Genomic DNA, 19,137 nt, shown 5'->3' on the forward strand with positions numbered 1-19,137 from the left:
TGGGCCCTGCGGGGGTCCCAATGACCATTGGACACCAATACATTTTGGCCCAGCAGCCAGTGCTACTAGGGCTAGTGAATGGCATCTGCCCCCCGAGCGGGAGCAGGGGCAGGAGCAGGGTGTGATGCAGCCTGTGCTGGTCTCTTTCAGGAACTGGTGCTCGTACATAGTCACAAGGACAGTTTCCTGCCATGTCCAGAATGGCACCTTCCTGCAGAGGGTGTTCCAAGGCTGCCGCTGGCCTGGGGGCTGCAACGGAGGCAGGTGAGAGAGACGCTGCTGCATCTTTAACCTCCCCTTCCACCACCCCCACTCCCTGCCACGTGCTGCTTGTCTGCTGTGCCGCCCGTGGGCAGAGCTGGGCATGGGGGGCACATGCTGCCAGGTGGGGAGGCTTTGTTTCCTCGTAGGGCCCCTCACGCTCGAACTGCTGCAGCCCTGTCGCAGCACATGGGCTGCTCCTCCTTCTCGCACCGCAGAGACCCACTCAGTCTCCACTGGCCGGGTAGCCACATGCTGCTGCTTACTCCGTTCCCTCAACCTGTGCAGCGATACTATGGCCAACATCCCTGCTATCCCCAGGCCCAGGAGGAACAGAGGTCTCCCTTCCTGGAGATCTCACTGATTCTGGACTCAGCTAGCTCTGCTCCTCACCTTTGGCTCAGGCCTCAGCTGATGGGCTCATTAATCCTTTAGCTCTCCCAGCTGGGATCCTGATGAACGAATTACATTTTTGCCCCGGCCAGGCCTCTCTGGGGGAGCTAGAGAGATCGGGGTGCAGTAGCTGGTGAGCTGCTCTCTGTCCCAGGCCCCGTGTTACTGGGAGGGGAATGAAGAACTAAGCTGTGGTGCTCATCCAGTCCCAGATTCCTCCCACTGCCCCAGCCCAGAGGGACCATCCGCTCCTGAGGCTGCTCGGCCACTCAGCCTCTGTTGTCATGAAGACTTAGGCTCCCCTCCACCAGCCTACAGCCGGATGCTCCACCCCTTGTCAAGGGAGTGCTCCATCCATCCTGGATCCTTCCACAGCAGCCCCCACCTGGAACGGCTTCCCCACTCATTCCTGCTCCATGTCCGGCCCATCAGCTGATCCCAGCAGGGACCAGGCAGGAATCCACTCCCTTCCCTTGCAATGCTGAAAGGGGGACAGCAAGGAGCAAACTTCCACCCCCGGGAAGCATCAGGCCTGGGTGCCTGCTGGAGGTGGAGACGGGATACCCACCTGGGCTGCTCTGTAGCCACAGGCCCCTGGTGGTGACAAATGTTAGGGATGCTGGCGCTGAGCTCCTGACGCCCAGGGGGTCCTTTCTGTCTCGCAGCTACAGAGCCATCGTGAGACCAGCGTACAAGGTGGCCTACAAGACGGTCACGGCTCTGGAGTGGAAGTGCTGCCCAGGCCACTCGGGGGTCAGCTGCGAAGAAGGTAGGAAAAGGCGGATGAACAGGGCTCCTGGGGGATGTTCTGAGCTGTGAGAGCCACAGGGCAGCTGCTGGGAGCACTAGGGCACTGCAGCCCCAAGAGCTGGCCTGGATCAGAACAGTCCCCTCCTAGCCCAGGATTGAAGGGGCCTGGATTTAGATCCCTTCCACTGCGGGGCAGAGGGGAAGTGGGGCTCAACTCCCTCTCCTTGTGGGGCAGAGGGGACTCTGGGGGGCAGCTCCCTCTCTATGTGGGGCAGAGGGGGCTCTGGGGGGCAGCTCCCTCTCCGGGTGGAGCAGAGGGGGCTCTGGGGGGCAGCTCCCTCTCTATGTGGGACAGAGGAGGCTCTGGGGGGCAGCTCCCTCTCCGTGTGGGGCAAAGGGGGCTCTGGGGGGCAGCTCCCTCTCTGTGTGGGGCAGAGGGGGCTCTGAGAGCAGCTCCCTCTCTGTGTGGGGCAGAGGGGGCTCTGGGGGGCAGCTCCCTCTCCGTGTGGGGCAGAGGGGACTCTGGGGGGCAGCTCCCTCTCCGTGTGGGGCAGAGGGGGCTCTGAGGGGCAGCTCCCTCTCCGTGTGGGGCAGAGGAGGCCCGGGGGACAGCTCCCTCTCCATGTGGGGCAGAGGAGGCCCGGGGGACAGCTCCCTCTCCGTGTGGGGCAGAGGAGGCTCTGGGAAGCAGCTCCCTCTCCGTGTGGGGCAGAGGAGGCTCTGGGAAGCAGCTCCCTCTCCGTGTGGGGCAGAGGGGACTCTGGGGGGCAGCTCCCTCTCCATGTGGGGCAGAGGGGGCTCTGGGGGTAGATATACTTCTTGCATCCGAAGAAGTGGGTATTCACCCACGAAAGCTCATGCTGCAAAACGTCTGTTAGTCTATAAGGTGCCACAGGATTCTTTGCTGCATATACAGGGTAGTTTGTGTGGGGCAGAGGATACTCTGGGGCAGATAGACAGCACAGCGGGACAGCCATCTCCTGGCAGGACAGAGGGAACGCAGGACACCAGCTACCCTAGCAGTGTCTTTGGTTGTCAGCAATGGATCGCCCATGGCTGGATCGCTGTTGCTGGCATAGACGGGACCCAGCCACTGGGCACTATGTCAGCAAGGGTGTGATGAGCCCCAGCTCCACTAGCAGCGAAGCCACTGTCCACGCCAGCTGATGGGGGAGTGCCCTGGAGACAGATCTTCAGGCTGGGTCGGTCATTGCCATGAGGGTCGGCGGGGGCGTGAGTAGTTGGAGGAGGTACAGTGTGAATGCTGCTGACATCAGCATCAGCCCCATGCATCAGCGTCAGACACTGGATGGCAGAGATCAGTCACGGCATCCTCTAGAACGCCCCATGGCACCTTATGCTGCCAACCTAGAAGTCAAGCGATCCAGGGCACCTCCCAGGGAATCTGAGGAGACAGGTACGGAATCAGAGAGTGTGGGGCAGGTATGGGGGTTCTCATCATTGGTCATCCCTGAGATGATACTGGGGTGACTGGGGAGCCAGGCTGGGGGTAGATTCTTCCCCTGGTGTCAGCGATTTCAGTTTGTTGTAGCCCATTAGCCCTGGGCTGCCTCTTCTAATTCGTTACTGTAGGGCTGCTTGTAAACAGTGGTGCTGTGGAGCGGGGCTGTTGTTATGGTAGGGCCACACATGGCTGCACAGCGTATCTCATTCCTCCTGCACGGCTCATCCATGAAAGCCGCATGAACCGGTGCCCGTCGCTAGAGCCCTGCACGGATACACAAATGTGTATCTGCATCCGAGCCGCGAGCCGCAAAAACGATCTGTGGGGATCTGCAGATATCCTGGGATTTGCAGGGCTCTACATTGGGGGCTGGGCTGAGACTCCAGAGCATCCCCCCGCCGGAGCCAATCGGGGAGAGCCACGGACAGCAGTGGGGAGCCCATGCGGAGTCGCGGACCCTCCACCTGCCCTCGGCTGCCGGGGGCTGTTCTCAGGCCCCCTGCCCCATACCATGGGCAGGTGGAGAGTCTGCCACTGCTCCCCACAGCTCCCTGGCCAGGGGGACACCTGTGGAACTGCCCAGGGGCTGCTCGGGCCCCCCGCCCAGGGCAGGTGGAAGGTCCGCCGCGGCTCCCCACAGCTGCCTGCCCGGCTCTTTCCGTGGCTGGGCTGGCCAAGGCCAGGTCGGGGAGAGCTGGGTGGGCAGCTGTGGGGAGCCGTGGCAGACCCTCCACCTGCCCTAGGCGTGGGGCCCGAGCAGCCCCCTCGCCCAGTGCCCCTGCTCCCCAGGCCTCCCGCCCAGGACAGGTGGAGGACTGGTGAGAGGTTCCGCACAGCTGCCCACCGTCTCTTACCGTCAGAAGCCTGCGCCGATACAAAATGTGTATCCACATCCGCATTGCTAGCCACAGAACTGGGCCACAGATATAAAGCGGATACCCACGGATTTACAGGCCTCTACCCGTTGCAGCATCGCTGGGCACTGCCAGGCCTGCCTGCCGGGGAGCTGCTACTTACTCGCATACCTGCATCTCCCAGCAGGAGGTGCTACAGGGGATGGCCCAGAAGCCCTGGCCTCTGCTAGTCGTATAGATGGAAGAGGGTGTTTGAATGTTCTCTGTGAACGCAGTTCCCAGCAGGGCGAGTCTGAGTCTGGATTTAAAACTGGCCTGCGAGAGGGAATTCACCCCTGCCCTTGGGAAATCGTTCCAAGGATTAATTGCTCTCATTGTAAAAAAGGGGCATTTTATTTCCCGTCTGAATTTGCTTAGCTTCAGCTTCCAGCCCTTGGGCATGTGAGGCCTTTGTCTGCTAGAGCAAAGGTCAATGTTTTGTTCCCCAGCTAGGTACATATCAGCTGTCCTCAAGTCACCCCTTAACCTCTTTGTTAACCCAAATCGACTGAGCTCCGAGTCTCTCACTAGAAGGCAAGTTTCCAATCCTTTATTCATTCTTGTGGCTCTTCTCCAATTTCTCCCCACACCTCGTTAATTGGGGCCACCAGCACTGGACACGGCGTTCCAGCCGTGGTGGCACCAGTGCCAAACACAGAGGGAAAGTCACCTCCCTGCTCCTACCCGAGATCCCTGGGCATCAGGGAGCTCGTTTGGGTCTCAGCTCCAGCTGATGCTCAGGGGGAAGGAGGTTGACTCAGAGGCTGTCAGCTTGGTGGGGGCCTCCTGGATCACCCCAGAACCAGCTTGGGGGGAGAGCAGGGCTGCCAGGCTCTCCTGAAAGCAGGGGGCTCATTTCTGATGCAGATGGAGCAGGACAGACCAACTTAACCGTGACCCCACCATGCTGAGGCAGGCGGGACTCACAACCATTGTGGAGGGGCCAGAGCAGGGGGCAGGTAAGCCGATCTCCCCCATCCGCAGGGCGGGGGCAGGAGGAGCTGAAGGGCTGCTGCAGTGATTTTTTCCCAGCTGCAGTTGAGGAAGGCCCAGGCCTGGCTACCCGCCAGCTCCTCTCCACTCTGCCAAGCTATCAGCCTTGGGGTGCCTCCACACATCCTGCTGTTGAACTGGCCGGGGGGGTGGGTGGGGTGGGGGGGGAATGACACCTGTGGATGGAAGAGGCAGGCTCGATGTCTTGGAGGTGCTCTAACTGGGGGACCCCCCCATAATACACACAGCTCCCCTCAGCCCCCATCCCCCAGTTAGCTCCCATTGGCATCTCCCATCCAGCCCCCCATTTCCCCATCCAGCCCCTTCAATAGCCCCCAGCCCCCATCCGGCCCCCCTTGGGCATCCCCCATCCAATCCACCTCACATTTTCTTCTGCATCTCCTGGAGCTGTTCTCAGGTTTCAGGGCAAGCTGACCCAGCCCTGGTCCCCTCGTTGTCTCTGGGGACCAGCAGGCTGCTTTGAAATGTGCTCCGGAGGGAGAGGTGAGAGATGACGGCTGGATGAAGAGGGGGATGGAGGGGCAGCGATATGGGGAGCAGAGGGGCTGGGCGGGTGAGCTGAATGGGGCCAAAGCTGAACTAGGCCAGGGAGGGGACCCTTGGCTCCTGGAAGACGGCGTTCTTGCTGTCCAGGTGGGGGATCAGAAAGGCGAGGGATCCGGGCACCCAGCCGTGGGTTAGGGTGATTCTCCCTGTGTGTGCCCTTCCCCTGAGCCTGCAGCCCACCCCCAGGCCTGCTCGCTCCCCGAGTCCTATTGCACTGACCGCAGCAATGCTGACTCAGGGGCTGAGGTTAAGGGAGCTGCTGAGCCCTGCTTGTTTTGCTGCTTCCTGGCCAGCTGCAGCTGGGAAATGGGAGCCTGCGAGTGCTCTGCTCGTCCCTCTGCCTCCAGGCCTTGGCAGGCGGCGTCCAAGAGCTAGAGCAGGAGCTGGTGGGGCCTGCTCCATCGGAGCTATTCCGAGGCTGCTCAGCTGCTGCCCAGTAGGGTTGCCAATTTTGGTTGGACATATTCCTGGAGGTTTCATCATATGACATCATCTATAATTAAAGATTCATCTTTAATTCTTGGAGACTCCAGGCCAGTCCTGGAGGTTGGCAACCCCCCGTCCACTGGGCCTGCCACTAACTCACCCCCTGCCTTTCTCCCCCGATGTCTCGGTGCTTAGGAGGTGGGATCTTGGCAGAAAAGCCGAGTGATTGAAACTCGTCTCCCCAGCGCTGCTGAGAAGAGCATGTTCCATCTGTCTGGCAATGCCCTGAGCTCTGTCCCAGGGGCAGTGAGCAGTGGCCTTGCCACCCCAGAACAGTTCTCGCTGGCTGACAGCCACCGAGTAACCTCTGCGAGCCAGGGACCCCTTGCGAGTAGCCGGTCCCCCAGGGCACTGGGTGTGCTCGCCCGCTGCGCCCCCGGCGTGCAGCACAGGGACAGTTCACCCCGCTGGAATCCTGCCAGTGCTGCCCGGGGAATGCAGCGCTCCTGAGGCGCCGGGTCCCAGCACTGTCTCGGGGGTGCCTCCTTCAGAGCTTTTCTCCCCCTGACTGTGGGTCTGGAGCTGGGCCGGGCTCCATCTTCCTAGTGCCGTCAATCCCCTTTCTTCACGGCGCCTGCTGATGGCACCTACAGTCTTCTCAGTGGCGCCCGTGGAAACCCTTCACCCACGAGTCCCAGCAGCAGGTTCTCGCCCTGACTGTTCCCAGCAGTCGGGCCGTGCTGCTGAGCCTGTGCCCAGCTCCGGGCTGTCGCGTTTGCGAAAAGGGGTCTATCGACTCCATGGTACCTGGGTCAGTGCTCTTCATCCTCCCCTGGCTGGAACCCCTCAGGCAGTGCTGGTAAAGACACTCACGGGACTGGCTATAGAGCACGGGTGGGCAAACTACGGCCCACGGGCTGTAGCCGACCTGTCAGGGCTTTGGATCCGGCCCGCGGGATTGCCACCCCCATGGTGCCACGGGCCCTGCGCCGCTGCCGGAAATGGCCAGCACCACGTCCCTGCGGCCCCTGGGAGGGGTGGGGACAGAGGGCTCCGTGCGCTGCCCTCGCCAGCAGGCACCGCTCCCTGCAGCTCCCATTGGCCAGGAATGGAGAACCGCAGCCAATGGGAGCTTCAGGGGTGGTACCCACAGGTGAGGGCAGCGCACAGAGCCCTCTGCTCCCCCTCTCCAAGGGGCCGCAGGGACGGCCCCTTCTGGGAGCAGCATGGGGCCGCTACCACCCCAGAGCTGCTCCAGGTAAGCGGCGCCAGGCCGGAGCCCACACCCTGAACCCCTCCTGCGCCCCCTGCACTCCAACCCCCCTGCCCTGAGCCCCCTCGTACACCCCACACCCTCCTCCGCCCCAGCCCCTTGCCCTGAGCCCCTTCCCGCACACTGCACCCCCTCCCACACCCCATCCCCCTACCCCAGCCCTACATTCATGGCCCTGCATGCAATTTCCCCACCCAGATATGGCGCTTGGGCCAAAAATTTTGCCCACCCCTGCTATAGCGGTTGAGGCCAGACTGGACCAGCTAGTATGACATCCTGCATATCACAGACCCTTAAACCTCACCCACACCAAGCCCAACAACCAGAAGTAGATCTAAGTATCACAGCCCTCAGAAGATGTGCCCCAGGCAGAGAACAGGAGGGACCGAGGTGCACCAGTGCTCAAGGCCCCTGCAGTGGCAGGGAAAGGATTAAGTGAGATACACCCCAGATGATCCTGGCAAGCGACCAGTAACCACCTGCTGTGCAAGAAGGTGAAAGCCGCCCAGGGTCTCTGCCAATCTGAGCTGGGGAAAATTCCTTCCCGACCCCAAACCTGGCCATTAGTGTGACTCTGAGCATGTGAGGAAGACTTACCAGCCAAGCACCTGAGAAAGCAAATTCTCTGCTTCACATCGGAGCACTGGCCCACCTGTCCAGTGTCCCATCTCCTGCCATGGCTATAACATAAGAACATAAGAAAGGCCGTACCGGGTCAGACCAAAGGTCCATCTAGCCCAGTATCTGTCTACCGACAGTGGCCAATGCCAGGTGCCCCTGAGGGAGTGAACCTAACAGGCAATGATCAAGTGATCTTTCTCCTGCCATCCATCTCCATCCTCTGACGAACAGAGGCTAGGGACACCATTCTTACCCATCCTGGCTAATAGCCATTTATGGACTTAGCCACCATGAATTTATCCAGTCCCCTTTTAAACATTGTTATAGTCCTAGCCTTCACAACCTCCTCAGGTAAGGAGTTCCACAAGTTGACTGTGCGCTGCGTGAAGAAGAACTTCCTTTTATTTGTTTTAAACCTGCTGGCTATCTCTGATGCTTCAGAGGAAGGAGAGAAGAAAACCTTTGGAATACACTGGGAGGGGAAATGTTCCCTTCCTGACCCCTGCAGGTGACCAGAAAAAGGTCTGAAGCATGAGGTTTTAGGGACATAAGACATGAACCAGATGGGACCCTGCAGCACCTCAGCCCCAGGTCTGAGCAACATCAGCCTCCAGGTCCAGCCCACGGAGGACACTCACAATGAAGCAGGTTCTCTGGACACAGGGGCTGGATGTTCGGGTGAGCTCGGCATGGCCGGAAACTCGGCCCCAATTCTGGGTGTTGAGCACTTGAAATGTGGCTCTTGGGCCTTTTGAAAACTCTTTGTTGCTTGTTTGCAGGAGCACCTAGGAGTGCTAGCCATAGTGCAGGACCCTGGGGTGCTAGGCACTGTACAAAGAGCAAACAGGTGGTCCTGGCTCCCAAAAGCTTACAGACTAAGTATCTGCCGCACATGAAACTCTGCAAGGAAAACCATCTCCTGGCTGAATTAGTACAAGCCAGCTGGCGAGCAGTCCCTTCTCAGAACCAGCTCACTAGCCGAGGGCTCACTGCAGTGCCGTGCACCCAGGGCAAGTGGCTGCTTGCCAAATCTCAAATCAGCGATCCCAGACTGGACGTAGGAGTCAGAAGGTCCAGTGGAAACCTAAGGGGGACTGGCTGGGTAATGAATAGAGTTGGTTAGAAAATGGGGAGTAGGGAGAGGTACAGCAAACTTTTTCAAAACTTTTTTCCCCATTGGAACATATTTTGGTTGAAAAATGGCTGATCAACTCCAGTGATCAACAGAGATGATGAAACTGACGTGCTTTGTACAGCACTGTGCACCATACAAAGGAGCAAGGGGGCAGTACCCTCTGGGGTCATCCCCTCATGCTTCGTCCACAAGCCTTAGCCAAAGGCTACACAGCACAGGCGCAAACTGGGCACAACTCTGTGAGGAAGGAAAGAGACGGCCTCCTAATCCATGGCAGCCTGCCAGCGAGTCAGAAATGAACTGCAATAAAAAACGGGACACCTGGTATGAAGTCCCATTACTGGGAAACTCTATCCTGCATGCAACTATTTGATGTATTGAGCTTGGCAACACTCAGATGACTTGACATGGCAATAGCTGTTGGGATTCAAGGAAAGAAAGAAATGGAAAAGGATTGGAAAAGAGCTGGCTAGAGAAAGAGAGCGATGGAGAAAAGAAAGAGCAGCAGTGCTAGAGTGGTTGGGAGATTTGGAGAGGAGGGTTGGGCCCAGTCCCCCTCTGTCTCGGCAGTGGGCTGTCTGTCCCCTCCTGGCCTGCCTTGGAACTAGTTCCGCGGGCGGTATTCCGCCTCCCCTCCCAGCGACCTGTGAAGGGTTGACAAAGGGAAGTGATCAGTTCTTCCTGTTTGTTGAATCCTTCCTCCCTGGGTCAGCGCATTGCCTCCCCAGCTGCTTTCAAAGGCAGTGGGAAGATCTGTCCCCCCAGGGGTCTGCCATTCACTCCGCCAGCCTCAGCCCATTAGCAGCCAAATAGGTGCCAAAATGTGACATGGGACTGCAGCAGTCTGGGAAGGTAGCGACCCCTGTCGCTCAGGCTCTAGCTAGAGGCATAGGCGGCAGGTTATATACATTTGCGGTGCCCGGGCTCCAGGAATATTCAGGGCCGGGTGCCCTGCTCCAGCAATATTTGGAGCTGGGTCTCTCCCCTGGTCCTGCCTGGATCGGGCCCCGGCCCCCGCGGACCTCCCCCCCCGCCGCGTCCCTGCTTGGAGCAGGTCCCAGCCCCTGCCTGCCACCCCCCCTCCGCGCGTTCCCCCCCGCGCCGTGTCCCTGCCTGACAAAAAAGCAGCGCGCACCTCTCCCCTGCCTGCTGGAGCTGCCCCGGAGTAGAGCGGCTTCCAGCAGAACTGCTGTCTGCTGCCCCAGGGTCCTAGTGCCTGCCTCCACTAATGGCAGGGCAGGCTGCCCTTCCCCTGCCCTTCTGCCCTGAGCCTCTCCAACGCCCCAAACCCTCATTCCCAGCCAGAGCTTTCATCCCCCAGCACCCTAATCCTCAGCCCCAGCCCTGAGCCCTCACCCCCCCGCACCCTAATCCTCAGCCCCAGCCAGAGCCCTCATCCCCCCGCACCCTAATCCTCAGCCCCAGCCAGAGCCCTCATCCCCCCGCACCCTAATCCTCAGCCCCAGCCCTGAGCCCTCATCCCCCCGCACCCTAATCCTCAGCCCCAGCCAGAGCCCTCATCCCCCCGCACCCTAATCCTCAGCCCCAGCCCTGAGCCCCCTCCTGCATCATGAACCCCTCATCCTCAGCCCCACAGCCCTCAACCCTGCACTCCCTCCTATCCCCAAACTCCTTCCCACAGGGTGCACCCCCTCCCCCTTCCCACACACCCCTTCCCACCCCCAAACTCCCTCCCTCACCCTCACCCCTCCTATGCCCCCACCCCCTGCCCCAGACCGGAGCCTGCACCCAGCACCCAAACTCCATCCCAAAGCCTGCACCCTGCACCCTTCCTGCACCCTATTCCCCAGCCCAGGATCGGCACCCCAGACCTCCCCCCTCAAGTCCCCTCCCAGAGCCTTAGGCTGGTGGGGGCGGAGTTGTGGGGCAGGTTCTGGGCACCACCAAAATTTCTACAAACTTGCCACCCATGGCTAGAGGCTCCGGAGGGACTAGTCAGGGCAGGATTTATTTATTCAGCTGGTCTTAATTTGGGCGGGGAGAGAGGGAGCAGGAGGGAGCCTCCTTCCTCGCTCCCTCCTCCCAAGGTAGGAGACATGAGCTCCCCCCACCCCCTGCACATCTCTAACAGGACCCGGCTTGTGTTGCAGGCCAGAGCCCCTGCTGTGCAGTACACTGCGAGCCACGGGGGAGCCTAGCCATGGATTTCAGGAGAGGCAGGGCTGGCTCCAAAGGGGCGTGCTCAGCAGGGATGGCTCTGTGTTTTTTGCTGCCCCAAGCACGGCAGTCAGGGAGCCTTCGGTGGCGTTTCTGCGGGAGGTCCGCTGGTAACGCGGATTCGGTGACGGTTCTGCGGGTGATCTGCCAGTCCCGTGCCTTCAGCATAGCCGCCGCCGAATTGCTGCTGACGCCGTGGGACTGGTGGACCTCCAGCAGAAACGCCACCGAAGGCCCCCCGACTGCCACCCTCACGACAACCGGCACCCCCCCTCCGGCTTGCCGCCCCAGGCACGCGCTTGCTGCGCCGGTGCCTGGAGCCGCCCCTGGGGCTCAGAGTGCTCAGACTCCCAGCTTGTCAAATCCCGGCCTGCCAACGAGGGCTGGAGCCACTCTGGAGCCCCAGCCGGGAGCCAAAGGACATCGAGGCCCAGGCCATGGATGTGCAGGGTCAGAGTGGCAGTGGGCACTCTAGTGGCAGCCACAGGTCCCCTGTGCCAAGGGGAGCGTGTTTGGGAGGGGTCTGGGCAATGACCAGGTTTGGTCTGGCCAGTGTCCAATGGGAGCAAAGGTGGAATCTGTGTAATGCCCAATGAGAGGGGAGGTGTGGTCTGTGCAGTGACCAATAGGAGAGGAGATGGGGGTCTGGGCAGCATCAGTGGGAGTGAAGGTGGAGTCTGTGCAGTGGGGTCAGTGCAGTGTAGAGGTGCTGGAACAGGTGGTCCAGGGGGCCAGGGCCCTCCCACTTTTTACCAGCCGTAACGGCAAGTGACGGGGGGTGGAGAGGAGTAAGCAGGGCGGGGTCTTGGGGGGAAGAGGCAGTGTGGAAGCAGGGCCTTGGGGGAATGGGTGGCACGGGGGCTTGGGGAGAAGGGGCAGGGCCTCAGGGGCAGCACAGGGGGGATGGGGCCACGGTTCGGGCACCTGTGGTCCCCTCCCCCCCGCTCCCGGTGCAGTGTCCAATGCAGGAGCGCCGCCAGCTTTTTTGGCACCATAGGCAGTGGAAGGTCCCGCCCCCGAAATACTGCCCCCGACAGAGGCGGCGGAAGGTCCCGCCCCCAAAATACGGATGACGACTGGGGTGGCCGAAGATCCGGCCGCCGCGGTCACCGCCCCCCAGATGTTAGCGCCCTAGGCAACCACCTAGGTCGCCTAATGGGTTGCGCCGGCCCTGGTCCAGTGGGAGGGGAGATGGGGTCTGCGCAGTGTCCAGTGGGAAGGGAGGTGTCCAGAGAGGATCTCTCTATTACGAGGTAGCCCAGGCTGTGGAAAAAAATAATTAAAATGGGACAAATGGGGGGCTGTATCTCAGGAACCCTGTCACCCAAGGACCTCAGATTTGCACTGCAGACTCCGCCCTGGCCCATGGCCTGGCATGCCAGTTTTCAAGCCGAGTTGGTGATGCATATGGATTTTAGAGACGATTAAAATTCAGCTGTAAACGGAAACCACGTTGCCAATGTAGCTGTGGCAGGCCATGGAGCTAGCTCAGACCTCCTCCACCCTGTGGAGACCTGCAAAGGGCCTGGACAGCTGGGACCACCTAGGGCCAGGGACCTTGGCTCTGCTCCTCTATTGTCTTTTTCCAGCACTGGCTCTGAACAAAACAGCCCCACCCGGCGCTGCCCCTTCCCTTCACTGTCTGCAAATATTTACACTGCGCTTGTGAATTGCTTCCGGGGCTGGGGTGGATCACCCTGGGGGGCAGCACAGCTGCATGTGTGTCCAGCCCTGGGAACCTCGGGGAGGGGAGGAGATGCCCTGACCTGAGGACCCCAGAGTAGGGGGAGAGGAAAGGTGGTGTCAGTGCCTCCTTCCAGCTCCCTGCTCACCCCCTCCCCAGCCAGGTGGCAAGTAGTGAACAGGAAGTTGAGTCCTGGGGCACCACCCAACTCTACCTGCTCCGGGCTACAGGGGCAGGGGGGATTTTTAACCCCTTGGATGCTGGAATTCAGAGCTGTTGTACACGTAGAGCAGTTGGGAGGAAGGGGAGTCTGGAGGCAGCAGGGCACCTCTTAGGGCTCAGAGCCCTTTGTGCCAGCCCCAATGGCCTTTCAAAGGAGCGGGCCGGTGCGCGGAGCTCAGCAGGGGACACAAGCCCTACAGCTGGGGGACAGCAGGCCAGGGCCGGTATGCTAGTGAGGGATGGCAGGGCCTTGCTGAGAACCCCACCAGCACCTTCAACAGGCAGCCTGGGACCCAGCAGTGGAAGGGGGCGGTTAGAACCTAATTGGCTCAGCCTGCAGCTTCCCTTCCTGCTCAGGCCTCACCCCTCCCCTCCATGGGCCGGGGCCGGGGCTGAGGGACATACATACTGGCTGAGACCTGGCTTTGGCCTTCATTCCCCAGCCAAGGCTGTTGCCACGTCAGTGCAGGCGAAGGGGGAGTGAGGCTTAGGCTTCCCATGTGTCTGGTTTCTGACCCGAATGCCCAGTCGAAAATGCCCGTTAAAAGTCCGGTTGGCAGCACAGCAGGGCTGGCAGGCTCCCTGCCCCACTCTGCGCAGCTCCCAGGAAGCAGCCAGAATGTCCCTCCAGTGGAGGGGTGGCCCAGAGCGCTGGCTCCATAGCTCCCATTGTCCTGGAACCACGGCCAATGGGAGCTGCGGGGGTAGCGCACAAAGCCCCCTGCCCCTCTGCCTAGGAGACGGACATGCCAGCTGCTTCAGTGAGCAGCCGGAGGTAAGCGCCACCGGCTGGAGCCCGCACCCTGCACCCCAACTCCCTGTCCCAGCCTAGTGAAAATGAGTGAGTGAGAGTGGGGGAGCATGAGCCATGGAGAGAGGGGGGATGGAGTGAGTGAGGGCGGGGCCTCAGAGAAGGGGCGGTGCAGGGGTGTGGCCTCAGGGCAGGGGCGGGGCAAGGGTGTTCTGCAGTTATAAAGTTGGCAACCCTAGGAGGCCTGGACCCCCCTCCCATCCTTGGGGCAGACAGGAGCAGGAGTGAGGAGCACCGCCGTTAGCTCCAGGGGGGGATTCACCTGCCTCTTTCCTTCTTGGGACTCCAGGGACTCCATAGCACCCCCACAGAGAGGCCGGTTGGACCCAGCTGCAGTCCCTCCCCCCCAGCACTCAAATACCAGAGAGGAGTGTGGGATGACAGAGAGATGGGTGGGGGGAGACAGATAGACAGAAAGAAGGAGCCTCAGCAGAGTATCATCTTTCTACCCTCTCTCTCCCCAGCCCCCATCAGTTTCCATCTCGCCCACTCTCCCCACCTCTCTCTCTCCCATGATCCTGGAGTTCTGGGAAGCCTGACACTCTGCTGTACAGTCAGAGACCCTCCCCCATCTAGGGCACTCGTACCAGGGCCCGTGCCAGCTTTCCTAACTTGTGTGCCTCTGCCCCTGCCTGGGGGGGAGGGACAGGCAATGGGGCATGCAGCTTGGGGGCCAGGCTGGGGGCTGCAGGAAGCTGCCATTCCTTGGTTTGAAAGGAGAGTGTGTGGGTCAGTTTCTACAGACGGGAGGAGGGTGGGAATGACCAGCCTCTCCTGGCTGGGCTCACATCACGCCTGTGCTCTACCGCAGTTTGCAGCCTTGTCCGGATGCAAGAATGCCCCTTCCCCCACTTGGAAATAGCTCCCCGGAGAGCAGAGCTGGCTTTGCTCCCCCCACTGCTTCAGGATCTGAACCCAGAGCCAGTCTCAGTGAAGCAACAGCTTCCACGGGGTGGGGGACAGAGGCGTGAGTTCTCTGCATGGCCTCTGAGACGGCTGCTGCGGCAGTTCCTGGAACACCAGGGCTTAGGGCAGGCAAAGTGAGATTGCAGAGTAGCTTTCAGCCTGAAACCACCCATCATTTTGCTGCCAGGGGAGGGGTAGCTCAGTGGTTTGAGGATTGGCCTGCTAAACCCAGGGTTGTGAGTTCAATCCTTGAGGGGGCCACTTAGAGATCTGGGACAAAAATCTGTCTGGGGCTTGGTCCTGCCTTGAGCAGGTGGGTGGATTAGGTCCCTTTCAACCCTGATATTCTACAATTAATTTTTTTAGGGGTGCAGCAGCTGCTCACATCTGGGGGACTGGGGACCCCCCAATGGTACTGGTTAATATTAACCCTTTAGGTAAGGCAGGGATCTGCAGGGGAGGGGTTAGAGATGAGGGCAGGGAGCCAGGACTCCTGCGTTCTAGGCCAGCTCTATCACTGAACTGATGTGCCACTTAATAGGCAGCAGGCTTAAAACTAACAAAAGGAAGTCTTTTTTCTCACAACGCACAGTCAACCTGTGGAACTCCTTTCCAGAGGATGTTGTGAAGGCCAAGACTATATAACAGGGTTCAAGAAAGAACTAGATAAGTTCATGGAGGATAGGGCCATCAGTGGCTATTAGCCAGGATGGGCAGGGGTGGTGTCCCCAGCCTCTGTTTTCCAGAAGCTGGGAATGGGCGACAGGGGATAGATCACTTGATGATTTCCTGTTCTGTTCATTCCCTCTGGGGCACCTGGCATTGGCCACTGTCAGAGGACAGGATACTGGGATAGATGGACCTTTGGTCTGACCCAGTATGGCCGTTTTTATAGACTCATAGACTCATAGACTTTAAGGTCAGAAGGGACCATTATGATCATCTAGTCTGACCTCCTGCACAATGCAGGCCACAGAATCTCACCCACCCACTCCTGTAACAAACCCCTAACCTATGTCTGAGTTACTGAAGTCCTCAAATTGTGGTTTGAAGACTTCAAGGTGCAGAGAATCCTCCAGCAAGTGACCCGTGCCCCATGCTGCAGAGGAGGGCGAAAAATCTCCAGGGCCTCTGCCAATCTGCCCTGGAGGAAAATTCCTTCCCGACCCCAAATATGGCGATCAGCTAAATCCTGAGCATGTGGGCAAGACGCACCAGCCAGCACCCAGGAAAGAATTCTCTGTAGTAACTCAAATCCCAACCCATCTAACATCCCATCACAGACCACTGGGCATACTTCCTGCTGGTAATCAAAGATCAATTGCCAAATTAATTGCCAAAATTAGGCTATCCCATCATACCATCCCCTCCATAAACTTATCAAGCTTAGTCTTGAAGCCAGATATGTCTTTTGCCCCCACTACTCCCCTTGGAAGGCTGTTCCAGAACTTCACTCCTCTAATGGTTAGAAACCTTCGTCTAATTTCAAGTCTAAACTTCCTAGTGTCCAATTTATATCCATTTGTTCTTGTGTCCACATTGGTACTAAGCTTAAATAATTCCTCTCCCTCCCTAATATTAATCCCTCTGATATATTTATAGAGAGCCATCATATCCCCCCTCAGCCTTCTTTTGGTTAGGCTAAACAAGCCGAGCTCTTTGAGTCTCCTGTCATAAGACAGGTTTTCCATTCCTCGGATCATCCCAGTAGCCCATCTCTGTACCTGTTCCAGTTTGAATTCATCCTTCTTAAACATGGGAGCCCAGAACTGCACACAGTATTCCAGATGAGGTCTCACCAGTGCCTTATATAACGGTACTTATGTCTTATGTTCTTATGTGTGACCTTGGGCGTGGCTCCGAGGCCAGAAGTTGCCAATCAGTGGTGGTGGCCAATATGAAGGAGCTTGACTCTGATTTTTAGAGGTGCTTAGCACCTGCAGCTCTAGTCAAATCAGGGGGAGCTGCAGGTGCTCAGCACCTCTGAAAATAGGCCTCAAGGTGTCTTCGTGTTGGGCATCCAAAAACGGCACTAGTCACAATCTGTGGCCACAGTCTAATGTGTTGGCTGTAATCCCTCTGTGCCTCAGTTTCCCCATCTGCAAAGTGGGATCCAGCTGATCCTGAGCTGCCCATTGGAAGGGTGGCGTAGTTAATGTCTGCAGGGCCTCGGCAGCCCCTGGCAGAGCAGTGGAAGGTCGCAGTATTATTGTTCCTGCTGCCATCCGTTGCATTCTGCGTCCCAGCCGTGTAGTTTACTAACCACAGCAGGACTGTCCCCTCACCAGGCCAGGAACTGAGGCAGCAAAGCCGCATGCTGTTCTGGCCCAGGGCCACTGCCAGCTGACTTCTCCCCACTGATCCCTCCGTCCCCACCCACCTGGGGATGGCGTGTGGAGGAGAAGGAGCCCAGTTCAGCTATCAGGACACCTGGCTTTTGTACCTAGCTCTGTCCCTCAGTAGGTCTCAAAGCACCCTACAGAGGAGGTCAGATGGGGAAACTGAGGCACAGAGCGAGGAAGGGTCTTGCCGAGTGACACCCAGTGGGTCCATGGCAGAGCTAGGAATAAAAACCAGGTGGCCTGAGTTCCAGTCCCCAAGACTGAGACCCCAAACTCTCCTCCACCTGTGAGGAGACCAGGATTTGAACTAAGACCCACAAAGGAGCAATTAGCGCTTTGTACCACCAAGCCCCAGAGCCTCCGTGCCCCCTCCCAACACTGTTACCTGATGTACCCATCTGAGCCTCCCGAGGGATCCTTCCTTGGCTGGGAGCAACCAAGTTAATTCCCAGCCCTGTGTGTCTGTGCAGGGCTCTGAGCCCAGCCCTGGTCGGCATGTCCGTCTAGGGCTTGGAGCTCCGGGTGCAGCAAGATGGGAGCGGGGGGCTGGCGAGGAGGGAGGGGTGGCAGGGCCTGTGTCTTGTTGCCCTTGTTGATGAGCGTGGTGGTGGATTTTGGCTTGTAGTGTCAGCAGTTCTTTCCCATTGAGGCAACACCGTGCGTCCTAGAGATGGGGTGCAGGGCATGACCTGCTGGGTAGCAGTGGCACGATCAGTGCTGAGGTTCGGAGAGAATCGCAGCTGGGCTCTTTGACATTAACTCGACACACAGGATGGGGTTAAACCACAGGTTACATAGCGCTCAGGCTGCTGTCAGGCCATCCCGCAGCCAGGGGCACCTCTCTGTCCGCGTCACAGGAGAAAGGCTGCCTGTGTGTGCCTGAACAGATGCCATGGGCTGCTCCAGGAAAGTGGGATACGGGCTTTCCCCTCCAGGGCTCGGGGCTGAGTTGAGTTAATAACATGTGATGGATCTGAGCAAGGACTCAGTCCAGCCTCAATAGACAAGTGCAGTTTTGCCAGCCACAGATGTTCAACAATCACCAGTCTGGGTCCAGCTCCCAAAACTGTGAGAGTGGGTTAAAAATCATGAGACTTTAGGTCTGGGTTCTGCATAGGTGCCTTCTGGTTTGTGAGCCTTTAGGGATCATGTTTTCTGCATAACCAGCAGGGCTAGAATGTTCCCTTTATTTCAGAAAATGAAAGCTGGGATTCTCCCCATCCCAGGAGTCCGGGAGCTGGGGCTTGCAGACATACACCAATATCACAAGCCTTGCACCACAACCCAAAATACCAGCACGGCTGGGAACTGACCCCCTTGTTGACAAGGAGAGACGCCAAGGGCTGATTGGGGTATGGAGACTCAGCCACACAGGGGGTGCTATCGGGGCGGGGGCAAGGCGTGTGGGGCGCTTGCCCAGTTGCTGCCCATGCTGTACCGACTCGGGGGTTAAACAGAGGTTTTCAGTCTAGGCTGTGAAGCTGGTGCCATTTGCATGGGCACTGCAATTGCTTTTTAAAAACTGGTGAGTAGTTTTTATTTTTGTTTCTGTTATTGTAGCGTGGGAAGTTGGGAGGTTTAATGGCCAGAGCAAGGCTCTGGGACCCAGGACTCCTGGGTTCTCCTCCTGACTCTGGGTGGGAAATGTGGGATACTAGCAAGAGCAGGGGCTAGAGAGTCAGGGCTCTGGGTTCTGGCTCTGGCTCTGTGAGGTAGTGTTGTCTGGTGGTTAGAACAGGGAGAAAGGCCTCTTGGCTTCTGTCCCCAGCACTGCTGTTGACTCGCTGTGACACCTGGGGCATGTCAGAGCCAGTGCCTCGGTTCCCCCATCTCTGCATCGTGGGGCATTGTCTGTGTCTTGCAGGGACACTGTGAAGTTAAACTCACTGGTGTGGGTGAAGCACCTGGGAAGGGAAGGAGCTGGAGAAGAACAAAGCCTCGGTAGCCAGTGGGGCCTGTCCATCACGTTCGCCATGGAGCTCAGAGCTAAAGGGGAGGCAGGAGCCCTCTGCTGGGGGCTGTTTCTCACATGTGACTGAGTCCCCAAACCTAGGAAGACCCTCTGCCTAGTGGGGACCTGGCCTGCAAGCTCTGCTGGGTGATACCTGGGAGCTGGGATGCACGGGGACCAGGAAGAGGCGGGACCCTTTCACTGTGGGTCCAACCTGACATCCCCCCCACCCGCGAGTGCTCCCAGAGGATGTGTGTGGCTCAGGA

At 58.9% G+C, this 19,137-nt stretch overlaps 1 protein-coding gene across 7 annotated transcripts in view; it reads left to right on the forward strand.

Annotated features, from left to right (window-relative positions):
- Positions 1-19,137, forward strand: part of EMID1 (EMI domain containing 1) — a 127,783-nt gene that overhangs the window by 58,290 nt on the left and 50,356 nt on the right. For all 7 annotated transcript variants that reach the window (XM_044990266.1, XM_044990270.1, XM_044990271.1 and 4 more), the window contains 2 exons: positions 151-264; positions 1,320-1,423. In XM_044990266.1, the coding sequence (XP_044846201.1) occupies positions 151-264; positions 1,320-1,423 (218 nt within the window). The remainder of the gene's footprint in view (positions 1-150; positions 265-1,319; positions 1,424-19,137) is intronic.

The sequence above is a fragment of the Mauremys mutica genome, chromosome 16, assembly GCF_020497125.1.
Source record: "Mauremys mutica isolate MM-2020 ecotype Southern chromosome 16, ASM2049712v1, whole genome shotgun sequence".
In the NCBI taxonomy this organism is placed as follows: Eukaryota; Metazoa; Chordata; order Testudines; family Geoemydidae; genus Mauremys; species Mauremys mutica.